Source organism: Neopsephotus bourkii, unplaced genomic scaffold (genome assembly GCF_033783945.1).
Source record: "Neopsephotus bourkii isolate Nb327-2 ecotype Australia unplaced genomic scaffold, CSIRO-AGI_Nbou_v1 NB_998, whole genome shotgun sequence".
NCBI lineage: Eukaryota > Metazoa > Chordata > Aves > Psittaciformes > Psittacidae > Neopsephotus > Neopsephotus bourkii.
In genome coordinates, this window is record NW_026901490.1 from 1,471,285 (window position 1) to 1,491,183 (window position 19,899).

At 38.5% G+C, this 19,899-nt stretch overlaps 1 protein-coding gene across 1 annotated transcript in view; it reads right to left on the minus strand.

Moving 5' to 3' along the window:
- Positions 1-19,899, minus strand: part of LOC133215761 (ras and Rab interactor 3-like) — a 163,988-nt gene that overhangs the window by 93,018 nt on the left and 51,071 nt on the right. Inside the window, exons 3-12 of the mRNA XM_061359992.1 lie at positions 17,782-17,858; positions 16,784-16,858; positions 14,692-14,776; positions 13,533-13,636; positions 12,451-12,525; positions 11,415-11,440; positions 10,668-10,721; positions 10,323-10,465; positions 7,074-7,243; positions 4,771-4,915 (exon numbers count right to left, since the gene is read on the minus strand). Of these exons, the coding sequence (XP_061215976.1) occupies positions 4,771-4,915; positions 7,074-7,243; positions 10,323-10,465; positions 10,668-10,721; positions 11,415-11,440; positions 12,451-12,525; positions 13,533-13,636; positions 14,692-14,776; positions 16,784-16,858; positions 17,782-17,858 (954 nt within the window). The remainder of the gene's footprint in view (positions 1-4,770; positions 4,916-7,073; positions 7,244-10,322; positions 10,466-10,667; positions 10,722-11,414; positions 11,441-12,450; positions 12,526-13,532; positions 13,637-14,691; positions 14,777-16,783; positions 16,859-17,781; positions 17,859-19,899) is intronic.

A 19,899-nucleotide genomic window follows, 5' to 3' on the forward strand; every position in this document is an offset into this window, starting at 1 on the left:
TTGTTTTCTGTGGAAAACACTGACATTTTGCTTCTCATCCTCACCCAAACCAGACTATTTTCCAACCTACTGACACTTTTCTTGGAGGTTCAATTTCCCAGAATGCAAGATTCAAATTCTAGACCATGAGATCCATCCAAAACAACTCAGACTTCTATTTTCAGCCTGAACCTTTACCACACTTTGCATATTTGGATTCATGCCAATAATTTTCTTTTAAAGACACATTTTTTTGGTACAGCAGGAACTGGTTAAGAAAAAAGAATTTGCTTCACTATGCAGAAAAAACCTTTTCTCTCAGAGTTATTATAGGTTTAGGACACAACGATATTCAACAAAAATAAAATGTAATTGAGCAGAGGTACTCCCCATATATTATTTAACTTGGTTGGATTTTGGCATGGTTTATTTTGTACGTTTTAACCTTGTGGTCTATTCTTTTTTTTTTTTTTTAGGGGAGAACTGGCATTTCTAGACTTCCTCAAGTCCCATTTTGTTCTTTCAGAATGAAAAGATGAATTACTGAATTAAATCCTTGCCCACTTCTCTTCCAATTTATCCTGTGTATCCTCCTCCAAGGTAGAGCACACTCACTACTCTTCTGGAGCACCTTTTCAAGTTTACGTTCCTACAAAAGGAGTCTCCTTCATGAGCTCCAAGAACCCAGCATAAATTGAAGTGCAATATATGAGGAGAACAGCAAAATGTGCCTCAGAAGCACACTTACCTTCTGAAATAAAATTCTAATACACCATTATACAGGCAGTGGCAAGAGGAAAACTCCTCCAAAAAAGCATTTTGGAATACTGCAGTTAGGTCCTGTTCTGAACTACTTTCTTGGATGAATTTCTCTCTTGCAACATCAAAAGAGTTATGGAAACTAGCTCTCTTCCTAATTCAGCCACCCAAGTGATGTTCTGAAACTTTGGCAAAAGTACCATAAAGCAGGCCAAAAAGAGTCTGAAGAACAACTATGAGGAACAAAAATTCACAATAAATCTTACGTCAAATACATTAGAAGCAGGAAGTCTGCTGGGTCCACTAGTGATCAGAATATAAAGGAGCCCTGACAGAAAACAGGGCCATTGCAGAGAAGCTAGAACTCTGCATCAGTGTTTGCACAGACAGAAACTGTAGAGGATTCAACATGGAACGTTCTTCTGTTTCTAGCTCAGCCTTGAAGACATACAACTCCATAGGGGATAAAACAAGAGCTATAGCATCCTGAATGGTCAAGTGACGTGCATGGGGTTTGCTTTGTTCACTGTGTTTTCCAATAAAAGACATCAAATGAAGGTAGTAGGAGCCAGGTTCAAAGCAAGCAAAAGGAGACAGTTCTTCAAACAAACATGAAACAAATTCCCAAAGGATGTTGTGGGTGTTAGATTTTCCAAATATTCAATAAGAATTAGGTTAAGGAAGAGGAACTATTTTAAGGATTTTTAAATACTGACATTATGTCCAGTCCAGCAAATTTCTTGAGCTGAAGACCAGCTTGTCCTGTCTCATTTTCCCCTGGCTTCTTCATTGGTCATAGCTGGAGTCAGAATATTGGGCAAGCCATTTGATTTGATCAAGCACAAACATTTTCATGGTTTTAGTAAATACTGTCAATTCCTTTTTGTTTCTATCCTACATATTGTCGTTGTATTTTGGATCCATTAAAAAACGGGCGGGATTGCTAATCTTCTTTATTGCTATCTCATTTTAGCTCTGGGAATTATTATTCCTATTTTAGCTACCACCATCATGACTTATATAAAGCATCTATAGCCCAATACTGTAAGAGAGGGAGCTCTTCATTGCCATGAAACCAGCAGGAGCTGAGAGCAGTGACTATTTAAAGGCTCTTGAACATGTGACAGTAAATGGAATTTAAGCATCCAGTAAGAGCTGCACAGAAGTGCTTTCCTGAGTTTGGGCTCTAAAAGACTACTGAGATATGGAAGGGCTTTTACACACCATGGTGTTTGCCAGCACATACCTGCTCAGTTTCATCCTGTTTTAATCTGATCTCTGGGTTGTTTTTTTTTAAATTTAAGCTCCGTTTCCAAACAACTGTAGAGTAATTGAATTGTAAAGCACCAAATAACCCTTTCTCTTGGAAGATAACCATCATAGCCTAAAGGTTAGGTCAAGAAAGAAATTCCTCTTTTAAAAGGTAGGTTTCTTCCCACACAGAAACCAAAGGCAAAGGCTGGTTTGTATGATCCTGTATGTAGTTTCCATAAAAACCATGTTTTGTCTCTTGTTTCAAGACGGGCCAGAACCACACCCTGGAGGTGAATCTCTCTGGATGGCTGACATACAGGATCTAGGTGGGATGGTGTAGTTTAAGACTGCTTTCATGCAACAATTTTATCCTCTGTTTCTGTGTGTTAAAGCCCTACATTTACTGCTGAGCACTGCTGTTGATGATAAAAGAAAACAATAAGCAAAACTTACAGATGGCTAATGATTGCTGGGAATCATTCAGAGTTGATGCAGTGCTTTAAACTTCACTTACATTTATTTCTGTTTCAGAAAAAATTCATTCCTGCAAAAGGGTCTAGAATATGCAATTTGGAGGCAAGTCGAACCCCAAAGTAGGCTAAAAAAAAATAAAAATAAAGGTTACTACAGGACAGCACAAAAAATGTCTGGACCAATTCACAGCCATTTCTGTTGCAGCTCTTAAAATACTGTAGTGAGTTTTCTACCTCACTCACTGCAAGCAGTTGACTTGGAAAATCATATTGGAAAGTGAAAGCCTATTCTTTGTAGAACTCTGTATAGTACTAAAAGAGTAAATGAACTTCTGATCTTTAGAAAATGTATGTGCCTTATTCCTGGTCTGAAAATATACCAAACGAAAACAGAGGGGATTCTGGGAAAAGGTCTGCAACACTTTTCCCCTAAAGCCAGTTTTAAATGTCAGGGTTTTTTTAGGCTACTGATCATGCCACAGTACTTAAACAACAAGAAGACATGATGCTGGTTCTTTCCATTTTCTCCAAAGTTATTGAAGTGGTACTTCTGAAAGCAAAAAAATAAAAGAATTCTCCCTGGAATACATGAGTTGAGCAATGAGAATCCAACCAGTAGATAATCTCCAGACAACAGAGGTAACAAAACCTGAATATAATTATGAGGATTTTAAACAACCACATTACCACTTTTACACAACTCGTTGAGTTCATGTTGAACTTTTGTTCCATTCCAGTATGAACTGTATCATCACTGGTTCCAATTTGGACGGTTACGCCTCAATTATCCTTCAGGACTTTCTCAAAAATGCAGAAAAAACACATTTAGAAAAGGCCAATGGACTAACTAATAACTCCTTCCTTTGTCCAAAGCATTTTGCCCATTGTGAATATCACACACTTAGGAAGCTCTCCTCTGAAATCTATTTCTCATTCACTAAGCAGTTGTCCGAGTCTTGAAAAAATCCAAGTATGGTCTCCAGATAATGTTTGACACATGTTAAGATTTCTGCACTGTCCTGGAATGTAAGAAAAAATATGATTGCACTGCCCTAATTAAAACTTGAATCCAAAAACTTGTTAAAAACAACTCAGTTTAAAAAAAATATAAATCTTTGCCAACACGTGCACAGCATTTTTAAGATGGCTTGCGCAGAAGTTTTTGGCTTTTAGATGTTTGTTACTGTTACTATCATCAACAACATGTTCGTGTGCACAGGCATATTGCCGTCTTGCATCCATCTATGTCACCATAAAATAAAAATATTTTTTCATTATTACATAGATTATCAGGAGCCCATCTAATGTAATGGGTCTATCTTCAGTGAATCAGTTCATTTCTGTTCTTCACCCCCCATGAAAGTCCGTAACAGCTGACTGCAAGAAGCTCCTGTAAAAGCATAGTAACACATGAAAACATGACTTTATCTAGTCTTTGAATAGTATGCTGTTATGTTTGTTCAGTCACCAACATCTCTTCTAAAAGGATAGCAACTGAAGTAATGAGATTTCAAAGAAATTTTAACTATATACAACATGGGAAATTATTTCTTCTTTTTCACTGCATGCAAAATTCATTTATGCCAAATAGTATTTGCGTTAGTAATAATTGTGTGACAGACAACTAATGACTACATGTCTGTAGGGGGGATCTAATCTCTGCTGTCTAATCTCCAAAGCATTTGGAGGAGAGTCAATCTGCAATGTGTTAAGGGCACCAACATAATAAGGTTGGTTATATATAGCCCTTCACACCACAGATTTTCCAAAAAGTTTCAGAAGGTGAATATTATTACCTATTGCTAGTCTAAGAATTCTAAACACTGTCAAAGATATTAAACACTCTCTCCCTAAACCTTTCTTCTTCTTCTTCATCCAAGAAGCCTCCCCTACAGACGTTAAATCAGGTTATTATATATTTATACACCTAGCCTCTAGCCTAGCAATCTCCAGAAGGTCATTATTAACTTTTCACTTCAAAATTGCTAACAATGCAGTGGCTCAATGGGTTGGTCTGACATGTTTTTTAATATAAACCTGCCTTACCTGCTCTCCCTTTGCCTCTGGCAAGCCAGCACTTCTACTGTTATTGTGCAGAATAGCTGGAAACCACTTTCCTAATATTGACTTTTAGCCATGTAGCCTCCAGTTCAGTTTTACTGTCATCAAATCCAGCATTTGGAGAGTTAAATCAATCCCCCTCCTCCTCTCTCCCCACATACGTCATCTTTTCTTACAACCCAGTGTTTGGCATTTTAATTATCTTCTGCGTCCTTACTATAAACACCTGTAAAGTAAGCCTTACCTGGCAATGAAAAAGGAGATAGATTGTCCTGTTCATTTTCCTCCTCTTGGTTCACCACAGGGATGTTCCCATTTTCAATATTCTCATGTCTCCTATTCTGAAGTGGTTTGCTTGAGCCATTGGCAGACTGGATTAACCGCTGACGCTGCACAGTGTCAAACACAAAACTGCCATAGTTTGGAAAACAGTGACTTTGTTAAATCTGGGTTTTGCTGTCTGTCCAGCTCCAATCACGTGAGCTGTGACGCTTCTCCTTCCAAGCAGCAACAAACAAATCTGTCTGTGGCATACCTGTCTTCATCAGGCCAATGTTGACCACCCACCTCAAAATTACTGGCAGAAGTCTTTAGGCCGTGATGGAGAAAGTTGTGATATCCATCCTTCCAACACCATGTTTTAATGAGCATGGTTATTCTGCAATGCTTCTCACTCAACAGTTCTCACTCAAATTAGCAATAGCACTATGGCTTGGCTTGGCTTCAAGTGTGAAGGTTTGGGAAGGGCTTTAACCACACTTACTACAAGCATGATGACCAAGGCATGTGGGATATGTACATCTGGTTGGAAAAGGGTGCTTAGGCAATCAGGGAGTGTCCGACCAGGACTGTCATCTCCTCAAGCTACTAGTGGTAACACTCAAGACATTCCCACACTATTAGAGTTGGCTTATGAATGACTCATTACCCAGGATCTCTCCTGCCCAGATCCAACTGTCCTCCCTCCTTCTCATCCCCATTTATTTAGGTTAATGTATAGGTCATACTAATAATTCCAAAAGCAATCCTGTTGCCCTTGTCTGAGCATATGCTTTCATGAAGCTCTTAACTATCCCTGGAGACTTGTGGAAGACTGCTACAATTCCAATAAACAGTACAACAATTAAAGGGACAGGTTTAAATGTCCGTATATTTTCCCAATAATGCACTGGAGAATGTGAAATGGAAGAGTAATTTCCTACTTTTATTAAAAAAATGTATTTTTAGTTTGTCAGAGGAAATAATGCAGGGTTGAAAAGCATTCTCTTTCTCATGACAAATTGTTGTAGCTTCCTAAAAGTGTTCTGAAATGCCTTGAAAAATAAAGCTAGTGCACAACATGCAAAAAAATCTGAATCTAGTATTAAACTAAACACTGTAGTTTATTTAAAAATACAGAAAACTCATATCTGAATACTTTGCAAAACTTTGGCAGTGAGAATAGATAAGAACATACATCCAAATGGTCTGGTTTAGAGAATGTTTTTTGCAGATGTTGAACTAGAAAGTATCAGTGCATATATCCATTAAAAAAGAATTTTTTGCTGACCAGTGAATTGCCTTCAAAGCAGCACTTTTATGGAGCCAAATGCTGCTATATGCCCTTTCTGATCTTCTGCTCTTGACTGTACGCCACCAAGCTGACTTCCTAATAAATATTTCACTGGTTTACTGCTAAACTGGACTTTTGTTATAAATATATTAGTGCTGCTTTCTTTCACTGGGCTATTCTTAATGCTGGGAGACACATGAACTGTGTTAAGACATCCAAATTCCAGAAACTTCCTAAAGCTTGTATCTCCTAAACTGCTGAAATTATTTTATTTGTGAGAGTAAAAACCTCTCATATTTGACATTGTAGGGAGCAAAGGATAAATTCCTGCTTTCACAGAATTCAAGGCTGGAAGGTCAAAAAATTTCACCCCAGTATTTCATACATGCTTAGAACAGTGTCACATGGCCAGTCCTGTCACTTCAACGGCAGGATATGAAACAAGCAATAACAGTAAAAGTGGGGACAGTACGTCAAGTTAGAGATAACTGAAACTGTCTAAGGCAAATTCCCCTCATAAAAATATTTTGATTCATTTTAATTTTGAGCTGAAGACTACAGATAAGACTAAGAAGGTAGGCAAATACCTGATGTGATCCTGAGGTGCTGCTAATATAAGAGCAGTTCTTAAGAGATTTTTGCTTGTCCATTATTCCTGTCTTAGCCTGACCGCTTTTGTAATGATCACACCCAGTTCTTTTGCTGCAGATAAACCCCAAATATGTTCACATACAGACACACACATGCTGAAATAACCATCTTCTGGATGGGAAATAAGGAAGTCCCTTCTTGGTGACTGCCTTCCTGTTAAGACAGGCAGCATTGCCAATTAGGAATCCATCTTCAAATCTGCTGTGACACAGCTGTTAGAGAAAGACGTAACTCTAGCCCATCCCTAGGAACATGGGAGAATCTGCATTCCAAAATAACTATGAACACAGCTCTTTAGCAACCCCTTCGCTCATAGCAACTAATTCTTTTCCTAAAGGACCTACCTCATTAATGATAAGACGGCTTGCCATCCGCATTCTGGTGCGTGGTCCAAATTTATTTGTAATCATAATCCGTAATCCAGCTTCAGGGAACCGATATTTGGGGGGACTGGAACAGATGATCTCATCCACCATCACAACACTGTTTTTGCCATATTGCTGCATCCCCTTCACTAATGGTCACAATGGACAAAGTTAGTTGTGAACTGATCTTACCATGCTTCCCATCACCCAAAGTCATTCTGTTTAGACTCAAAGGGAGTAATATTCAGTATCTCTAACGTGACCAGATTTGAAACAATGAAAAAAAAACCCAATTCTCAAGAACAAATCTATTAAGTAACCCTTTGTTAATATAAAGGAACGTGTACAAAGGTTACAAGTTTTGTTCTAGTATGTTAAGCTAGTATGTTAAGAACACAGAGAAACAAACTTATATTGTGAATCAACAAAAGTACAGGTAAGGACTTTCAGAGTTTAAAAACAAGCCAGCATTCTCACAAATGCGACAGACTATACACAGCAAGAAGAGCAAGGCTCAGCAGACAGGAGGCATACCCATGTGGTGTTAGAAAGCAGTGTAGGAAATATGCATATGACTTTAATAAATATTAATTACTACATGGAAAAAAAAAACCAACCAAAGTTCTTTGATGCTTGTTTTCTGTTTGCTTAGCTTCACACCCCCTCCCCCCCCCTTTTGTGTTAAGTTACTTACATTACGAAAGAAGAAGAGAATTTAGGAGGTGGAAGTGCAAGATAATTATTAGTGCACGGTTCCAGTCAGGAAGCAAAGGAAATCTAAGAAAGGAATTAAAATGGACCTATTCTAAACACACAGAAATCTGTATTGTTAGTTTTTTGCATTCTTACAGTGTTGAATTATTTTTATTCTTCAGGAAGAAGACTGGATCCATGCATGCAAGTAAATCATATCATGCAATAAAGGCTCTGCTGTCTCAAGCATTTTCTAACATTTGGAGTTGAAAAAGTATATCCTTTCATTATCATTCAACAAGAAAAAAAATCAAGCCTATAAATCACCAGTAGACAGCTATATCTTTTACCCTTTGGCACTGAAGTGTCTTCCTTTGTTTCACTACAATGAATTTTCAATGAGTACACTGGAGTCACCTGAAGTGTCATAAAGAGATCTTTGGTTTCATAAAGAAATATGTCCTATTCAAAAAAACCAAATGTGGTTTTGTCTTACAGGAGAATAGAACTAGTAGTAATTTTGCCTTTGGTAAACATACAGGAGCAGCTATCCTCCCTCCACCCCAACATTTAAAGCAAATTAACCTTGCTGAGTACTATAGCTGATGATGCAAATAAGGAGCACATCCATTCCAATGACTCTTAAGAGCGTAGCAGAATATCTGTGAAGGAATATATAGCCAGACAATCTTCCTAGGAAGCAGTCCTCATAGAAGAAGTCCTCAACCACAGTAGCTTAACATTTGCTTTAGCTGGACAGCAATTCTGGTAAGGCAAAAAAGGCCAGGTATCTTTTCAACAGTTTAATCAGATTAACTGCTTTCAAATGAGTTTCTCCAGTGAGGTTTCAAAATGCTTCTTTATCTTACAGTATCATGAAAAAAACATCAAAGCACTGCAGTTACTCTGGAATTGTTTCTGACAGCACTAGGGAGACAGTGACCAAATATACTGTGCTTTGATGAAATACCAAGATATAAAAAAAAAAAACAACAAAAACTTCAGCAGTGGTGTAGAATACATCACTATAAAAAAAAAACCCAACAGCAAAACAAAAGACAAAAACCCCAGAACACCTGTTTTGAGTTACCGCATCACATTGCTCTTATATTTCCACAACAGTTTGTCTCACTCCCTATGCCCATAAACATACATACCTTGTCCCTATATGGTACAAACAGGCTCCACCTAAAAATCACAAAAGTAGTTTTCACAAATGTGAGCGAGAAAAGCCTTTTTGGCTTCTCCTTTGTGATATTCCTTAGAAAAATACCTTCTGAGAACAGCTTTTCCTTTCAACAAACTACCTAAACTTCCTGCTCACCATGAAGTGTCATCATTAACAACCCTGTCCCTGTCAAAATCAACAGAAAACACCTTGCTGACTTAGAGCTGACACCCCTGATCAGGCCCTCAGAAACTCATTTTTCAGGATCTGCTAGGTTCAGGCAGGAATCGAACCATGCCACCTGGTGGAAATCTTGGTCAACACAATAAAAGCCAAGGGCAGTGAGCCGCAAGCCTGTACTTGTAAAATACGAGCATTATTTATAAACTATAAATATTTTGCCTTTACCTGTGTGCACAGAACTTGCCCTTGAAACTGAATTTATCCTATGGTAAAAAGCTCTCCTTTTTGTTCTCAAACTTGAGTAATGGAAGCTATTATATAGTACCACTGGATGCTCTTGGAAATAGTAAAACTTAGGAGCACAGAAGAGATCTGTGCAGCATGTAAACCCCCCTTTTATCTGCATCTTGAGCAACTGACTAAGCATCCTTGGTAGGAACAAAGTTACTCACCCAAATCAAACGATCTTTTTTGGGGAAGTAATCACTTTTGTCCCATGGAAATCAGATGAAGATTAAACCTACACCTTGGTGAAATCATGGGAGGCTTTTGGGGGGATCCTAAAGCTTGCTATCCACTGGTTGGAGGTAAGGCAGACATCAGCCGTAGTCTCCTCAGGGCTACTAGCAGTGCTCCTGTTTCTGAAAGCTGCTGCTGGGAAGGTGCAGCTCAGCTTGTGAAGCCAGCCAAGTGTCAGTTAACCCAACAAATACCTCAGAAATAAGACTCACTAACATCTGTGTTCTTTCACTGAATCACCCTTACCCTGTGTCCCCACTTGAATACATAACTACTGCCCTAGGAAGTATCCTCTGAATCTCATATGTAAATATCTCCACATATCTCCACATCCAAAGATCATAGCCAATGTTCACAGCAACTCATTGCAAAATAAGATTAAAGTATTTCAAAGGTAACTTTCAGTGTTGTAGCTCATCAATGAACAGGAGACAAAAAGGAAGCAAAACTGCCAATGTGCAAAGCAGCTTGTTTTCAGAATATAGATATAAAACAATAAATTGATTTGGCTTTGGTGTTTTTTTTTCCATCTGGCAAACTGACTGCTGAATCATCAAATCAACCCAATGAAAATTCCTGCTTCTGACTGAATAGTAACACTGTTTAGATACACATTAAAGAAATAAAAAGGGCACTTTTTCAAAGTCCTGTCTGCTCAGCCTTACCTTTCCATAGCAATGGAATGGACGGGTCATCACAACTAGAGGCATAGTATTTATTACCGTCTTCGAGCTCATTGTTGACTGTGTCACCATTTCCAACATTCTTGCTTTTAATGCTGAAGAAATTTTGCATCCTCACATTGTATCTGAAAGTGCAAATGAAAAGGTCTGAATAAGCTGGATTATTGCATATCCTTGTCCAACTTCTAAGCATCTGAGAACAACTTATGCAAGCAAGCAGTAAAGCCTAGATGCACATTCTCAGCAGGAAGACCAAGGACAGAACCACACAAAAAGAATGACGGTCAATTAAGACCTAAAAGGCCTACACAGGAGAAAAGCACTTACTTCATGATAAGTATGTAGAATGAATACATAATGATGAGTACAAGGCTTTCCCACCTCAGAGAGACAAAAAAAAAAAAAAAAGTGTTATAAGGCCATTAAACAGCTGTATGCTCTTCAAGTTTTATGCAGGGTGAATCAAATATCTAGTACAAGTCACATTTGTATACATAGGATTCACACCATTAAGATTAGATGGTGTCTCAACAGAAGGGGGGGGGGGCAGCAGACTCTCAAGTTCCAATAAGCATGCAAATACGTAATGCATGTATTTCAGAAATGTGCTATGCAGACTGAAACCACAGCTACCCTCTGAGGATAGTAATGCCAAGGCCTTTTGTCATTTCAGCACTGAAGCACAGGCTAGGCACTCAAGAAGACTCTTCTAGAAGATGTTTATGCTCTCCCACTAGGATCACATGTTGCACTTTTCTTTGGGACACCTAGCACCCCATAAATATTAACAACCAGAATCAGCAGACCTTCACTTTTCCTCTCTGCACTTGTGAATCTTCAGGCTTTAAATATAGCCTACTTACTTTGTTAATGTCTCCAGGTTCTTACATTTTCTTTTAGTTTCCCCTGATCATCATAAAAAAATATAACCAAAGAAAACACATGATTTTCTAGGCGTCAAATCCAGCTCATATTCCCAGCATGTATGAATGAAAGCTAATTACACTGCAACTCTATTTAGTGATCAGTCCCATGGCAGACATGGTACTGTAGGGAATAATTTACACAACTTACCATTCTATTTTCTCATCATATATGAACTAGAAGAAGGGAAAAAAAAAACAAAAAAACAAAACACATAAATTGGCCATTTCTCTGATCTATCTTGAAAATCAGTCAAATTTATTTAATAAACATCAGTCATGTCTAACCAGAAGCTGCTTGAGTTTTGACCCTTTCTAACCAGAAGTTTCACTGTATGGACTGTGTCCCTCATAAAGCAGAAACCTTGTGAACAAGGCTTGGATCCCTCTCAGTGATTGCTACAAACACTACTGAGTAAGACAGTGGGAGCATGTGAAAGAGACAGATATGTACAAATGTACACAATGCTGTCCTGTGTAAATAACAGCAAAGTCATATTTCTGAAGAGACCTAGCTCTCAGTCCTCTTAACAGATAGACTAGTTTTGGTAGAAAAGACAGCCATTTTACTTCTGCTTTTAGGCCAAGCAATTATACACATTTTATTCCTCCCTATATAATTTCTGTAACTGAATGGCCAGCTAGTGATCCGTATTTATTACAAATAAAACTAAGTGGATTCTTCCCTTTCTTGCCACCAAACCCAGTAAATAGGTGCGTTTGGTAACTAACTACACTGCTCTACATAAACAAAGTGGTATCCCATCTGTGCTCCATTTAGAAAAATTTACCCAGAATCTGCGAGATAAAATGACTGTGTAGAAGCAACAAACAGCCACCTTCCCTATTCAAAACAGAAATGCAGCTCAAAATTTTTCACCTCCACAACAGGAAGTCCCCTAGGTCAGAAGAGAGTGCTCTTTGCAGTGAGCAACACTACCCTGCTAGCCTGCAAGAACTTTACAGATTGTAGGTACAAAATGAATGGACATTGATGGACATGTATTCTGTGGGGTTGTATGAAGTATTCATATTTGGACCATATTGTGGAGCTGAGCTATCACTTCCAGATGTCACTAGAATTAGCTAGGAAAATCATGGTTTACTAGTGTTTCTCTATGGTTAGCTGGCTGGACCTCCAAAACTTCAAGCAATGAATCACATTAATTGGTAACAGAGATACTTACAAGTATAAGTACAATCACAGATATTGTGTAGTACACAGAGTCCCGGAACACAGCCCACTGCGTGAGACAAACCACCTGAAAAACATCATAAAATTATAGAATGATTTGGATTGGAAGGGACCTTAAAGACCACCTAGTTCCAACCTCCCTGCCATGGGCAGGGACACCTTGCACTACACCAGGTTGCTTAAAGCCCCATCCAACCTGGCCCTGAACACTGCCAGGGATGGGGCAGCCTTGTATCATAACTTCAGCCAATAAAACATGCAATTTTAAAGACAAAACAAAGGCCTCTATCTTGCAAACACTTAGGTGTGTGAGCAGAATTATTGTTAGCAGTGATTCTGGAACCAATCACAGCTTCATGCTAACAGAAGACATACCAGTCTGTTAAGACAACAGAGCTACAATAATCACCAGTAATAAAAATCACAGAGAAACTTCCATTAAGGTAATTCATTTCTTACTAATGATATTTTAATTGGTCATAATTTTAATGGTAAAATACAATTCATTGTACTGAAGTAGATCAACGGCTCCCACTTCGTTATATTTGTGGATATATCGGACTTAATTCCTGAAAAAATATGATACACAGTCTAATCACCTACTGAGTACATGAAGCAGATCTTGTGTTCTAGAATCTTTGATCCCCATCAGTACCAGGAAGGATCAGGAGATGCCACTGACAGATGACTGTGAACACAGTATTACACAAGGAGGAGCCAGTTTCCTATGTGTGCTACATGTTCAGAGCGCTGAAACTACAGCTGAACTGTTTGGAAACATGTGCTACTTGTAACATTTGACAGTTTTCATAATGCCGTTTCATTTTTGGCTTTGACTAACACTCCTTTTTTTGGTTGTTTGTTTTTTTGTTTGTTTGTTGGTTGTGGGTTTTGGTTCTTGTTTGGTTTTGTTTTGTTGTTGCTTTTTGGGGGTTACTGTTATTCTTATTCTTGGGGGTGTTGGTTTTTTGTTTGTTTGTGGGGTTTGTTTTGTTTTGTTTGTTTAAATATTTGCTCATGGAAACCCCTAAACTGTAAGCAACTGAATTCCATAGAAGGAAGCGTCTTACTAACCTGTCCTGCAAACATTCCACACACACCAACAATGCAGAGGATGTTGAAAACTGCTGAACCAACAATGGTCCCTACTCCGACATCTCCGTGAGTGATAAATACACCTGCAGAGGGAGCAAAACATGTATTATTACACAAGGTTCAATGAGGCCAAGTGCAAGGTCCTGCACCTGGGTCAGGGCAAACCCCAATATCAACACAGTCTGGGAGATTGAGGTATTGAGAGCAGCCCTGCAGAGAGAGACTTGGGGGTACTGGTGGATGAAAAACTAGGCGTAAGTTGGACAATGTCCAACCATATCCTGGGCTGCAGCAAAAGAAGTGCAGCCAGCAGTTAGAGGGAGATGATTCTGCCCCTGTACTCTGCTCTGGTGAGGCTCCACTTGGAGTACTGCAACCAGCTCTGGAGTCCTCAGCACAGAAAAGACATGGACCTGTTAAGGCAGCTCCAAAAGAGGGCCACAAAAGTGATTAGAGGGATAGAATACCTCTCCTATGAAGAAAAGCTGAGAGAACTGGAGTTGTTCAGCCTTGGGAAGAGAAGATAGGAAACCTTATTGCAGTGCTTCCAGTACTTAAAGGAAGCCTACAAGAAAGCTGGAGAGGGACTTTTTACCAGGGTCTGTAGTGACAAGACAAGGGCTAATGGCTTTAAACTAAAAGTGGGTAGATTTAGATTAGATATAAGGAAGAAATTATTCACTATAAGAGTGGTGAGGCACTGCAATAGGTTGCCTAAGTAAGTTGTGAAAGGCTTCTTTTGATGCAGTCCAGAATACACTTAGCCTTCTGGGCTGCAAACTCACACCGATGGGTCACACTGAGCTTCTCATTAACCAACACCCCCAAAACTTTCCCTTCAGGGCTGCTCTTAATCCATTCTTATATATCTCAACTTCCCTCTCAGGAGCCTGCAATAAGCCTCTTCTTTTACTTCCTATGTTCAGAAACAGCTATTCATCACTATGTTTTGAGAGGAGCTTCAGAGTTTTATGAGATATTTCGAGGAGTTAATTGTACCATGAACTGCAGACTTGTTGACAGCTTCAATTGTTGATTATAAATTGACAGAATGAAAGCACTTTTGGATACCTCTGCTTGATCTGCTGCTGCTGTTTTAACAGCAGATCTCGTAAGAGCTAATGTGTGGGCTCCATACCTATAACAGATGCAAACAGTTCTGGAGTGGAGCTCCCTGCTGCCATGAATGTGGCTCCAGCAACATCTTCACTCAAATGTAGTTTCTGTAAGAAAAGCATTGGTAATTTCAGCACTGCTACTGTATTTACATTGCACAGTTCTGGAGCTGCAAAGATAGAAGCTCTTCATTTTCTGGCCACAATGCTGTTAAAGGATCAACAGTCACTATGATACAAATTAAGACATTGCCTTTGAGAAGGCGAATACACTTTTGGCAAATAAAATCTTTAAACCCTAACTCAGTGAAGAGTCAGACAACATTACTTATATGTAACTCAATAGCCAACTGTGGCTTACATGTAGCTTAGAGAAAAGCATCTCTGCAGATTCAAAAAGATTATAAGCATCTCAAATTGTTCTCATTAAGACCTGGAACTCTAAACAGAATCATTCAGGAATTCAGAGCTTCTAAAATTTGCAAATAAAAATCCGTAAGATAAAAACACAACCTCAGAGTATAAATCCTGAAACAGCAGGCTTGATTCTTGCTTCACTTTGCAACTGTGTTAATCAAAAGTGAGTCTGCTGACACAGACAAAATTAGTATAATCATACACAGAGAGGCCTGTGTACTGCAGATAGATCTACTTTTATGACAGCATCTCTTAAGCTCTAATAGGATAGAAATAAGAGCTCTCAGACCAGCAGAACCCATGTAGCTCTCTACAAGCGGGCTGTATCAATTTAACTGAAGACCTTTCCCTTGAACTGTAAAGAAGGTGTTACAGAGGAGCTTTTTCCTTTTCTGTAGTCTCTAGACTCATCTTTGGTATCTCATTTTTCTTCCAAGGATCGAAAAGTGATTAGTGATAAAAAGAATGATAGAAAAAGCATGTGTTTTTCAGGCAGTATGCAACATTTTGAGCTGATGAAAATGGCATCCTACAGAACATGACAAAACAAACAAAAGCCCTTACTGCACTATTTGACCTACTACCAGTCATACTGTTGCAGGAGCTGAAACCTATGTGTGCTATCTGAATTCTTCTTAGCTGTTTTAATGTTCAGCAGAACATTACAGACAACAATTTTATGAAGGATCAGTGACAACTTAATTGGTACAACCCAACTGGTACAACTTAAATATGGTGTATAAGGTGAATGCTGAAGACAGAAGATCTGAAAAGGATAGAAAAGATCTCTCTTGAGTATTTTACTGTAACTGGCTGTCTCCCTTATTCGTCTACCTGTTCTTCGACCGATAAGTATGTAGCTCAGAGTAATACTAACAGGAATTCAGTACATATATCCACAGCAAAATAGGCTTTTTAATTAGCTACAGGAGTTTTTCAGAAAATGGTCACACACATTTCAAAGGAGAAGATATTTTTATTTTGCCCTCAAAAGGGAATTAAAATCTGTTTTGCATTTTGTATTCATTTTGTAGTAGTTCACCAAAGCCTTACCTAAGAGAGCATTTACAGGCCCACTATAAATTCTACACTGTCCCAACCAATTTACTTAATCAGAATATTATACGTAATATTGCGAAGTCTTCTCAACAGTTATGTAAAGGAATTATATTTATTTACTATTCTTTCCATAGAAAATATGTACTCTCATTCCATATCAAACCAAGGTATATACTTTTCCCATGCCTTTTCCCTTTTCTCTACTTTATGTTAGGACCACATAGGCTTGCTTTCTCCTTGCTGATACGGTGGTAAAAGTGCAATAAAATTTGCATAGCCAATACATTAATTTGTCTATGTATGATTTATTTACACACGTGACCTGTACAACTAAGAGTACATTAATAAAGCCAACTCATCCATATGCCATATCCATCCTAGCTACATGCTTCAGGTATTTAATAGTGGGTTTTGCCATCTGATCTGATTAAATCTTTCATTTATTTCTCCTTGAGTGTGGCCAGGGGGACCAATGTGCCCAGACCAAAGGACAATTTTTTGATGGAAAGCTCAAAAAATTTTAAAGTACCAAGGCCAAAGAGTTGACAGGAATGAACTCCAAACAATGGCACAAAATGTTCAATTCTATAATATTGTCTAAATGAATTTCCAAAAGATGAATAAAGTTCTTCAACATACCTCACAAATTTTCTCTAACGATGGAACAAAGAAGTCATCACATACTATAGCCAAAGCATAAAACATATAAAGAGCCTGTAAAAAAAAATAAATTCAGGAAATACTTCAAATTTTTCCTGTACATGAAAAGAGGAAAGAAGGCAGTACTATATTTATTCACACTAGTAGAAATATATAGCTTCACTTTTTATTCCATTCCAAATAAAAATTCCTCTGCTGATCAATTTATGCCATAAAACCAGATTCTTGAATGTAAGTTTAGAACAAGAATGTTGCCAGACCCTTACAAAGGCTTACAAAATTACACAGTCATCATCTGTATTTTCCATGAATTATCAGACCATGTAATTACATGGAAAGTAACACCATGTTGATTAATAATACCCAAGAAATACACCTGGAAATAAGTAGACTCTGACCATGGCTCACTGCACCAGACCTCTCAGGCATGATCCTGGTTCTCTGCACACGTGATTGCCCACTGTCTTCTGTATCCTTATGTGCTGTGCTCAAGAAGTGGGCCCAATCCTACTGTTGTCTAAAAAACACAACTCCTTTTTACTTTTCTTTCCCTGAGCAGGTAATAAAAAACCAGAGCTTGCAGGCCTTGTTTTGGGTTGTTTTTTTTTTCTACAATAAAATATAAAACTCCACACAACATTTTCTGTATTTCTTCAGGGGTTTTATATTCTAATTGCAATTGCACAGAGGCACAACAGGAAAGAAAGACCTGCATCATTTTCTTAAATAAATCACAAAATCATTTAGGTTGGAAAAGACCCTGAATATCACCAAGTCAAACCATTAACCTAATACTAACAAGTCCACCATTAAACCATGTCCCCAAAACGTATGTATAGACTTATCAGAAATAATTAAATCAAAATATTAGAAATATGCTGATATATACAAAGCTCTATTGAGTAAGGTCACTAAAATAATTAACACCTTGTTAACAAAACAAAAACAAAAATTAAGTACAGTAGAGGAAAACTTACAGCAATGATATGAAGCAGAACTCCTCCTTGCTGCCGTTCTTTATTTGTAAATATATCTTCAGGAAATTCATTAATGGCTGAAAGAGAAATAAACTTTTTTTTTAAATGTTACATCATCTATAAACAAGAAACTGAAAAATAAGGATGCATCTGTAGAAATATATGACCAAACATGACTGCATTTTTCAATATTACATTATAGCTTGCCACCTCAGAATCTTGTTTCTGCTCTGCCAAAAAACCAGAGAACTGATACTTCAGTGCTATTAATGACATCGTTCATAGAATCATACAGTGGTTTGGTTTGGAAGGGACCTTTAAAGGTTACCTGTTCCACACCCCTTCACACAATGATCAGGGTCATCTTCAACTAGATCAGGTTGCTCAGAGCCCTGTCCAAACAATGTTTCCAGGGGTGGTGCATCTACAGCCTCTCTGGGCAGCCTGCTCCATTTCACCACCCTCATCATAAAAAATGTCTTCCTTGTATCTAAATCTACCTTCTTTTAGTTTAAAACCATTATCTCTTGTCATACTGCTACAGGTCCCATTAGAATACCAAGTCGGAAGGAACCTCAAGGATTATCTGGTCCACCCTGTCTTGGTAAAGCATGACCTGGAGACTTACATGTCCCAGCACCCTGTCCAGCTGAACCTTAAAACTGTTCAGCTCTGGGGCATCCACCACTTCCCCGGGGAGATTATTCCAATGGCTGATTGTTCTCATTGTGAAAAACTTTCTTCTTGTGCCCAGTATCTCCCCAGTAGTAACTTGTGCCTATCACCTCTTATCTTTTCCATGTGAAAAAAGTCTGTCCCCATCTTTCTTATAGGCCCCCTTTAAATACTGAAAGGCCACAGGAAGGTCTTGCCAGAGCCTTCTCTTCTCCAGACTGAACCACTCCAACTCTCAGCCTGTCTTTGCAGCAGAGGTGCTTCAGCCCTCTGATCATCTTCCCGTCCTCTCCTCTTGACCCACTCCAACAGGACCGTGTCCTTCTTATGTTGGGAGAGTTTTACATAAATACAAAACTGCCCCTTCTCATCTCTACTATACAAACCTACATATGATGCATATGTCTAGCTTGACAAAGACTTGAACAGTGTCTCCATGTGAGGCTGAAAATCCCATGGCTGGTTTTTTCCTTACTGTCCACTACCATAAATGTTTTATGATATTTACGATATGAATTACTAAGCCAGCAGCACATAGTGTTTAAAACCTCATACTGCATAAATCACACATTCTTTCCAAAAGCCAAAGTAGCCATTCTTTCCATTAACAATTAACTAAAATTATTAATAACTAAAAAAGCATTAAGGAGACTTGCCCTTTGGGAGAAAATACCCAGAGCTACAGCTGCTGGCATCTTCCACAATATGGGCATTCTTGCATCACTGGCTAAAATACCATGCTCACACAGATGTGTTCAGGACATGCATACTATTTTTCTTATCATACTCCCCATTTGCCCTCTGTCTCCTCCATTCAAGCCATGGCTGTGAGAATTCCAACAGTGCACTAGGGAAGCAGAGACCAGAGCCTGACCTGAGTCTCTAGCAATGGTAATGTGACCCTGCACATGGGGCACACATCCTTTCACGTAGCCTGATGCAAGGGTTTGCAGCTCTGATCACAGGTGCTTGTGCCAGGAGCACCATCACCCTTACTGCCACCACACAGCAGAGGGAGTATGTCCCCGTCCCATAACTTGGCAAAACAGGTGTAATCTGTTATTACCTACCCAGTAATCTCATTCAGTTGACCATAAAACATTTCAAAGTATAATGTTAAAAATGGTTAAGACAGTATAAACTGAGATTTCAAGAAGCATGAATAAAAACCACTATCTTTCTAATGGGACTTCACTTGCTTGAAGTTAAAATCAACTAGGAAATCAAAAGATGTCAAAGGTAAGAGCCAGAAGATAAAATGAGCCCAAGCATCTGATCACCAACCAAATGCAAACCAGCTTCACCACAAACCATCTTGCTTCATATGTAGTCTGGTGAGGTAGTATTTATAATACATAACTACTTGTAATAAATATCTGCTTGCCTCACAGAGGTAATTTTAAATTAACAGGAAGACAACTTTACTCAAAGATAATGTTCCTC